Source organism: Raphanus sativus, unplaced genomic scaffold (assembly GCF_000801105.2).
Source record: "Raphanus sativus cultivar WK10039 unplaced genomic scaffold, ASM80110v3 Scaffold3607, whole genome shotgun sequence".
In the NCBI taxonomy this organism is placed as follows: Eukaryota; Viridiplantae; Streptophyta; class Magnoliopsida; order Brassicales; family Brassicaceae; genus Raphanus; species Raphanus sativus.
The window spans coordinates 1-9863 of NW_026618913.1; the positions used below are offsets into that span (position 1 = coordinate 1).

General features: G+C 33.9%; 1 protein-coding gene, 1 non-coding gene and 1 pseudogene across 2 annotated transcripts; 1 reads left to right on the forward strand and 2 right to left on the reverse strand.

The window, feature by feature from the left end:
- Positions 1 to 57: 57 nt before the first annotated feature.
- TRNAD-GUC (transfer RNA aspartic acid (anticodon GUC)) lies at positions 58 to 129 on the forward strand. The gene has a single exon. It is a non-coding gene; the product is annotated as a tRNA-Asp (tRNA).
- Positions 130 to 499: 370 nt separating this feature from the next.
- LOC130506738 (uncharacterized) lies at positions 500 to 1591 on the reverse strand. Its single transcript, XM_057001421.1, has 4 exons — positions 1263 to 1591; positions 1126 to 1168; positions 916 to 1037; positions 500 to 812 (listed from the first exon to the last, which is right to left on the reverse strand). The coding sequence occupies exons 1-4, from the start codon at positions 1392 to 1394 to the stop codon at positions 711 to 713; spliced, it is 399 nt and encodes a 132-aa protein (XP_056857401.1). The 5' UTR covers positions 1395 to 1591; the 3' UTR covers positions 500 to 710.
- Positions 1592 to 7612: 6021 nt separating this feature from the next.
- Positions 7613 to 9182, reverse strand: LOC130506739 (subtilisin-like protease SBT4.11; annotated as a pseudogene).
- Positions 9183 to 9863: the final 681 nt, after the last annotated feature.

Consider the following 9863-nt stretch of genomic DNA (forward strand, 5'->3'; position numbering starts at 1 on the left):
GTCGAGTTCATCTTGTGTTGATAATATAAACCAACAAAGACTCAATCAGCAACGTAAGTCGTTGTAGTATAGTGGTAAGTATTCCCGCCTGTCACGCGGGTGACCCGGGTTCGATCCCCGGCAACGGCGTCTTTTTCTTTTGCTGTAGTCGTTTTGAACACAACAAGAAAACTCGGCGTTTTTCCTCGCTTAAGACGGCAGGCAATCCAAAACTCTCTGAAACAAATCACCTGCGACGTCCAGCATCGCCGGCACGAAGCTCATTCGTTAGAAGCGGCAAAAACAGAAAAATATCCCCTCTTGTTCTTTGATGTACTCAGCTTTGAAAGGATTATTTGAAGAAAACAAGAAAGCACGAGAAATTGTGGTCGGATATGGCCCAAGTTTTGAAATAATGACTTAAGCCTTTTGTACCGACGTAAAGATGTCTGTCTGGTCTGATCACGCGTTTGCGTTTGGTAAAGTGCTACATATTTCATTTTTTGTTGAACATGAGAAAGAGAAAAGCAGAGTAAATACTGATACAGTTCATTATCAACACACTTTTACTAGGAGATTTCTTTCAATATTATCGTCTAATATATTGTCTTTTGTTCTTCATAAACTTATTTATACAAAAGTCTTGGTTTAGTGGATAATTAGTACGTTGGCTTGAGCTTCATGAAAGATATACAAAGAAACTAAAGAAACTGGTTCTTGAAACTGGTTCTTTAGTAATAAAGAGAACCTTGCCACCAGTTCCCTCTTGAAACATCTTGTGAGTTATGTCCATTACCATCGTTTTCTTGGCTTTTTGGACCCTCGTTTTTAACCTAAAATAATGGTTTCTCTGATCAGCCAAGTCCTTGATTCTTTTTTACCCTTTTCTTGCTTTGAAAGTGATTTGCAAAATATACATAAGTTAAGAAGACTCACTGTAGGGTAAGTTTGGTTGGTGGTGGATCGAGGGTATACGTCTTGACCACCGTAGTAAAGAGAAGAGCTTAGATTGCATGGCTCAACTCTGTCTTGTACATTTGAAGATTCTCTACGTTGAGCTGTGTAAGAAAACATATTCATTAGAAATCACAGCCATTCTTTGAGGATAAGTGAGAAAACAAGAAGGAAGTTTTTTCTCTCACTGACCTTGTGAGCCATGTTTGGAGCTTTGACCATCTCTTGTAACGCCCTGAGAAATCAAATCAAGAAACCGAAGTTTAACCCTCAAGAATCATTCCGATTACTCAAGAAACAAAACTGGAAGAAAAGGAAGGTAATATAACCTTGGAGGGATGAGGGAAAATGGAGGAGAAGATTCCAGAGGAAGAAGATGGCGGCGACGGATCTCTGGAGCCGAAGAGTTCGGTGGTTAAAGAAGAAGAAGTGGATGATGCAATTCGTCCTTTACCTTCCATTAATAATTGTCAAAGCTTACACTCTACTCACTTTGAAACAGATTATCTTTCTGATTCTTGCTATGCAAGAGAACTAGAATGAATAAGACAGTTGTGTGTGATTACAATAAGATCTCAATGGGGCTATATATACATAATGCTGCAAGGTGTTTGGTTAGGGAGATAGTGGAGCCATCATGACCATGATCATGAACAGTATGGATGAAGAAAAAAGTACCTTTTTATGGTATGTTTTCTCATTTTGATGCTGAAAAGACTTGCTTCTTTTCCTATTTCTCGTTATAAATTATTTCAATTTTATTTTCCTTGTTGGAGAAATTTAGAAGCTTCGCTCTCTTTTCTTCTTGCCACTGCTTTTTTTTTTAAGTTGTAACGATTTATTTTAGATTTTCGTCTAATGTTTGTTTGTTTGTTGTAAGCCTATTGACAAATTTGGATTCTTTATCTCTTCCGGATAAAGACACGAACAGTTAGATTCTTCAAAGACTTCAGTGTTCAATGTTTATCTTGTATTAACCAAAAGAGATATATTTTCCCAAAAAAACAAACAAAAGAGATCTCTTATAGAGGATAAGTCCGGCACCGGATCTGATGTCGGACCACTGGTATGTAGCCACGTGGCATTCCGAGGATAAGTTGCCGCCCCTTCTTGTTCACATTGGGCCAAAGTTGAAAAGAAAACAAAAGATGAATTTGAGCTTCTTTAAATCTCACGCATGTTGTTCATATATATGATCTGTTATATACTTAAATCTAAAATAGCTGCCATTTTGAAAAAATAAGTAGGAGAACAATAGAGTTATATATGACTTTGATATATATCGTTATATGTATATTAATTATTTATTTTTAAAAATAACATTTGATCAAAGAAGATGAGGTTCACAAAAATTATCCACTTCATGAAGTGTATTCGTTTTCTGCTTCTTTATTTTGAAGGCTCACTAATTAATCATTACTTCTCTAAAAATATAATGGAAAAATATTATTTTCGAAGAAAAAGATACAAACCCAACTCCCCAATGAAAAGTCCAGCCTACAACAGATATTTTTTGAATTTTCATACGAATGTATCCACATTTCATGGTGTAATTTAGTTTTCACGGTGGGAGAATCGACTCCGAAATGTTTTGCATCCAAAACTCATCTATTATAACTGAATCACAAGACCTACTCTATAATGGAAAATATGTAGGAAGTTTTAAACTTTTTAAATTTCAATGTTCACTGGTAGATCACAAAGTCTGGTTGACAAAAAAAACCCATAAAGCTTATGACAGAACAAAGCTTCGGATTTTTAAAATAAGAGATATAAATTAGTTGAATATAGTTTAAGAGCAATTTGGTAACCTTCCATAAAATTTGTTTTGTAGTATTTTTGAACTTAAAAAAGTTATGATAGTTCTGCAAAAACATAATAAATAATGTCTTATATGTAGATATTATTAAGTGATAAATGACACAAATATATATGAGTTAGAATACTTAAGATATATAAATCATGAAAAACAGGGAAAATAGTGTGAAAAAAGAATGATCTGGCTACTTTCTGAAAATATATAAATGGATGTCTTACTCGCAAAGTATCACACAAAGAAAGAAAAAATGTATCACGTGATGATGGGTACACGTTGTCTACACGTAGTTAGAAAGAGAGATTCGGTTCCGGAGAATAGTACTCATAACGATATCTCATCCCGTAAAATCAGGTTTCAAATGTCAGAGAAAACGGTTTATTAAATAATTATACAGACAACGGAAGAGAGATTTACAAGGGATTTTCAACATGGTACAAATAAATCTGATCAAGAATAGATCTTCATATGATGGTCAGATGATGTAGTTAGGCGTAAATCTTCATAAAGTAGATATTATTGTCGGTTGTCGAATTGTCTATGTAATCTTTCGTATAATTATAATATCATAATAAATCAGCGTTAAAAAAACGATATCTCATCCTATGCTATAATTATCTCAGATTGGACACCAGAAATTCTAGCTGTCTTAACAAATTGACACACATATGGCGGTCCTTTTGCGAATATTTCAAAAGCATCATAAAATACCAATATTTATGGAAATATTACACATACATATATTTACTCAAATATTCGTACATTTGTCAATTTATACACTCGTAGAGTAAAAGCATGTAAAGACTAAGAACGGTTGTCAATTTATAGGGACCAGTGTTGAGCCATTTTGAGAGAATTATCCCTGGACCTTGTCAAACCAAATTGAGAGGTATGATGGTGTAGACCTTTGATTTGCAGAAGTCAATGCCGTTGAGTGATTGTCTTCCTTGTCTAGAGCATAAAGCTTTATCACATCTTCATTATAATCTATTTGTATAATAAATATTCGAGTTAGATATTGGATCGATGAAAGATACTAAAGTTTGATGCTTGATTGAGATTATTCATTAAGCGTTAAATATAGTACTATTTTTGTCAATAGGTTGAAGAAGATTTGAACAAAAAAGGTTGAAGAAGAAGAAGGAGACGTATCTTTTGTTTGGTAATAAAAGGAATGATATCTAAATGAATAGATTGGAAAATATTCTCTTAACTCTAATATGAAGATTTGTTTGACAACTTTATTGTGTATATTATACGCCGCCAATTGTTAAACATGTTTATTTCATTTTATTCGAGAACAAGAATTTGTCAAATACTCTTTTTATACCTTCCTAGCATCTTCGTTTGAGTTTTATGAGATTTTTGGGCACTGATAGTATTTAACTGATAATCTAATGATCTATATATAAGATAAGGTAGGTATTTGATAATTAATTAGCTGAAACTGTTAATTGGATTTGGAGCCAAATCATAAAAAATGAATTCACATGTAAGCGAATTCGAGCCGTATAATGTCTAAAAAATTTGGTGACCTAATTTTTGCTTAGCCTTATTCATCTCTGGTTATCAAGTTGTCTTTTATCCCAAATCAGGATTATTAATAAACGTTTCTGTGATAGAAAATAATAGACTGTAGACTGGAAATCTACAGTCTCTTGAGATCTTATATTCAAGATACTTTTTCTTCGAGTTTGTCACGGTAGTAAAAGGGTTTCTATCTTTGATCGAATAAAAGCTTATTATTTTATCTACAGTTATAGACTTTAGAGTCCAAGATGTGAGTTATTCATAAAAGAGAGTCTTTTGATCAGAAAAAAAAAGAGAATCTTTTGATCAGAAAAAAAAAGAGAGTCCAAGATGTGAGTTGTTTCATAAAAAGAGAGTCCAAGATGTGCGCGTATATATCGTATTTTATTAGAAAGATGATAAAACATTCGAGATTATCGCATAATATTTCAGATATTCGCATCGATTTAATAAAGGGAAATTACATTGGTTTCTTATAAAAAATTAATACAGTGTATGACTTTTTCGCTATGTATGCTTTCTTGAGATGATTCGAATATTTTCACAAACGGTTTATAATACAAATAATTAATTTTACTCATAAATCAGTACACCTGAATATATGTAAATTTGGTAAATTACAGTATCAGATTTATACACCTAAACCAATTTCAAAAAAAAAAAATTGTGTTACTAAAAAAATTTAAACCCAACATATACCAACAATGAAAAACTATCATAAACTAACAATATTGTGTGTTTTTAAACCAAAAAATTGTCTTTTGACCCAAAGAAAAAAAAACTAACAACATTGTGTTAAAAAAACTAACAGCATTAGATCACACAAAAATAACCCAAAAATAAACAATTGTTTTGTGACTTAGTTAAAACATACTCTAGCGACTCCTGATATTCGGAAGAAGGTTGTCATGATATATTTGGAAGAATCCCTTCAACTTCTACTCTCTCTGACTTCTATTCCAACGATTCATGGCTCCTTAGACCAGGAAGATCAGAACAGCAGGTACTCCGTGCTTTCCTATCAATGGTCAATCTAAACAGTGAGGAAGAAATGACCATTGTTGATAAACACAAACTACAAGTTTTAGTATTATACAGATTATCTTTTACAAGTTTCGGGTAACATGCCATTTAAGACCCAGACTAAAACAAAGCTATGGAAAATTACATAACAGCACAGATCAAATGCTATATGACTATCGTATAGCTAGTGATCAACGCTACAATATCTCTATTTATTATAGCTCATGAAAAAAACACTATATAGGGAGTCTATCATAGCTTAGGTTCTATATGGTAACGTTTTTCGTATGTTACTAATACTTATATTTTTTGTAGTGACCATGTGAAATCTTTTATGATTTAAATTTCATGTGTAGATTATTTTCACGTCTCTTGTCATCTGTGGAAAATGATAATGTGATTTGATATCAATCTTTTTTCTGAAGAGAGACGCAAACAGAACAATATCATGAATAAAAATAATTAAAATGAATAACGCTTAATGTCTGGATCATATTGATGAATATGTTAGAACTTCAGTGGTTCACTCTTTGTAAAATCATGGTGAATCCACTAAATTTTAGATGTTAGATTAAATTCGACTGCACTGGCCACGAGTTTTTTTGGTTGCTTTAAATTTCTTGTATAGATATAAAAGAACCAGGTAAAATCTGTTATGGTCGAAATTTCTTTTGTATATTATTTCATCTGAGAAGAATACTTAATTGATAGCACAACAACATACGTTTTGAGCATTACACTGGCCTCGGCCTGGCCCTGGTATAAGCTTCATTCTCTTACAAAATGCTGTGCAGCTTCTTTCCCCTCCGCCTTCACACGGAGCTACTGTGTAGCAATTATAATCACTCTCTATGCCAAAACCTATTGAATAATAATCATTACACTGATATACACATTCAAAAAAGTAATAAAGTTATCTAATAGTTTGGAAAGGATGAAAGTAAAGAGTTTAATAAGTCAGTACCAGAAGTTCTATCAGATGTTTTCTGGCAATGGACAAAAGATATGACACAGAGGATGGTAAGAACAAATGCAACCGAAAACTTATTGGTGGTAGCCATTATATGATGGGGTCTTCTTTTTGCTTACTATTTTTCTGTACTGAGGCTGATCAGATTTTATACATAACAAACATTCATAAAACAAAATATTTTTGGTCAAAGATTAAAATGGACAGAATCTTCCAATTTATTTCTTTAGATTAAGTTCAACCAGTTCAAAATATAACACAAATAGATAAAATAATAAGATATTTTTAAAATATAATTCTATATAAATATATGGTCTCGTTACAATTATAAATTAATATTTCATTTGTGTATACATTTTATATGGTACAAATAAATAAAACATTATATTGTTTATTTTATATGTATAAATAAATATCTTTATATTTTCTTAACACTTAATATATTTTGATGAGATTTAAGAAAATTATATCTAAAACCACATTTAAACTCGATGAAACATATTTTATATACACCAAATGATGTAACAAAACAAAATGAATAATAAACTTCAAAATGTTAATTAATGTATAGATATAAAAATCAAATATTTTTATTAATTTAGAAAAAAGTATTTTAAAATAAAAAATCTAAAAAGAATTTTTCAATAAATTAATAAATCTATAAATTAATAAATGAGGATAATATACAAATGATCCATCAATCCTCATCCTTTAAACCATCATGAGTTGTTTCATTATTTATATCATTATATGGTATTAATTAGAGTAGAAAGATTTGAACTTCTCGAATGTGACTCATCCGTGGATCCAATCACAAAATTTCACGTTTCAGATGTCTAATCTTGAATGCAAGGAAAGTGAATTAAACATCATATATGTATATGTGATGTGATAATCTTTGATCTATTGACTAGATTTTGAACGTGAATTAGATGCATTACTAATAATTTAACAGAACAAAGCCAATTATAACGAAGATGAAATCTATTAATTTTAGAGAAAATATGGAGTTTGTGTCAATGCTATGTCGCTAGGGATTGTCTCTGTAATTGGAAACTATAGCATTGGGTTCAGCTTGCAGAGCCCATTTTTTCAGCTTATCTATTGCTTGTTTGAGCTTCAAACAAGCAACCTTAGTTGTAAACAGTATTTTTTGTTTGAACTAATTTAATATTCTTTCAAAAAAAAATGATTCTTATGATGTCTGTGCGTTAGGGTGAAAAAGAAACTGATATGAAATTTTAGGGTTTTCTGTCAAACTTCACGAGTGATATGCGACGGGTCAACTTACTTGACAAATCCAACATCGAAAGGAAAATAAGAGGAACATGTCCTATGAGTAACACAAAAGTTGAATGATCTCATTCGATGTCCTAACTCGTAAGACATCAACAGAGTACAGAGCAATAATATTACATTATTACTAAAACATACAATGTCTTAAATCATAGCAATACTAATGATCTATGATGTCCGTAGTGACGATAACAGCTACGGTGATAATGATCGGAAGATACCAGCATAAATAACAATTGGGCTTCTTACACTATGAGTCCCATCAGACCAGATTAGACTTGCAGACGAAGGCATATTTGGGTCAAGACCCCGGCCAGAAACAGTCACCGTGAAAAACTGCTTTTCATTCACAGACTTCATATATAGAACACGAGGCGACACCACGACGTTTAGCTTGGCTCCGTGAGTTAAGACAACTTTTGATTTGTAAGTAGAGTTGGAGCCACCGACGTTAGTGACGGTTCTATTGAAAGTGACGGTGAAAGAGATATCAGATCCCGATAATTTAGCCGACATTGATGGATAGTTGAGATCTCTAGGTAAGATCTTTTCAGAGCAAGTGACGGCTTCCCCGGAGATGAGTCTCACGGTAGTCGCATTGTAGTTCATGCCACAGAGGAACGCCATGTAGTCTGCTTTGGTTATATCATAAACGAGTCCTGGATTAGTAGCAGCTATTGGATCTACATGGCCAGATCCATAAGCAAACTCGGTTGATGCATAATCAGCTTGTGAAGCATTCATCGACCAAGCTGCGAGATTGATTAAGAGAACTAAATAAGAACAGAGCATGAACAAAAAAACGGATGGTTTTCTTGCTACACAAGCAACTTTCTTGATTACTTAAAATCTAACTTTCATTACCTGTTGTCATAATGGCAGATTTAATCATGGAAGGAGACCATTCAGGATGAAACGTCTTGACGTAAGCGGCTACGCCTGCAACGTGTGGACAAGACATTGAAGTTCCTGATTCAACAGAGTATTTCACATGTGTGGTGTCGTCATAAAACGGTAATGCCTTAAGTGAATTTGCAGCCACAATCTCTAGTCCTGGTGCTGTTATATCCGGCTGCATTTTAATACACCACTGTCTCAGATAGTATAGAAAAGATTAATCTAACGTAACCAATAACTATATAGTATATATACCTTCAGAACATCAGCAACGATGATGTTTGGACCTCGAGAAGAAAATGAAAGAACTTTCGGAGCTGTCTGATTAAAGATTGTCTCACTTTTTAGAACAGTCGCTTCTGGAGAGCTAAAGAATCATAGCAGACCAAGAAAAAAAAAGAATAAGGAGAAGCATAAACTCAACAAAGCGCATAAATAACAGAGAGAAGATGACTATTTAATTACTTGGAAGAGTTAATGTAAGAGAGGAAAGATTCAAAATCATCTTCTTCTAAGTTCTAAGCCAGATACAGGTAAACCCTCCATTTGAGCCCAGTCTGAACCATCTTTAACAATAGCTGCAACAGCTCCCTTGGTATAGGCTACGTAGGGGAAAGATATATTGCAGACCAAGATCTTTCCCTTCACCCGGGATGCGTCAAGACAATCTGGCGTGCAATCCCTGGAAGAAGAAGAAGAAGAACCAAAATTCAGCATCACCAATCACAAATTTAAAACTATTTCTAGGTCATACTCTATACACAAATGGTTTTTCTTGCGGAAGAAGTTACTCGGCGCATTTGACTTTGGAGGCAGAGAAAGCAGCAGATTTTCCGTACACCAGAGGGAACTTCTTTCCTTTAAGATCAAAAACATTCACTGATTTCCCCTGTTATTACAACATAACATAAATGATATTAGTGATTTAAAGGACAAACAGATACTATAATGACATAGATGAATGTGTTACTTGATACGTACGACAAGTGTTTTGCCATCGCCGAGAACCACTTTGGTGACAAACACACGGTTCGTTGTGCTGGCTGCAACGGTTAACATCCACGGCGCTACGCTCGTGACAGAGGCTATATTCGGACCAGTGTTCCCAGCCGCGTTCACAGTGAGTATCCCTCTGGACATAGCGTGAAAAGCTCCGATTGCGATCGGGTCTTCTTCCAACGGGTACACATCAATACTACCTACAGATATGGTGATGATGTCAACACCGTCCGCGATAGCGTCATCGAACGCAGACAGTAGTACATCGTCTCTACATTCTCCGGCGCAGACTCTGTAAGCGGCGATTCTAGAGGCTGGAACGGCGCCTCTCATCGTTCCATAGCCGAGCCCAAAGAAGCTGGCGTTCGGGACTGCGTTTCCAGCCGCGATAGATGCGGT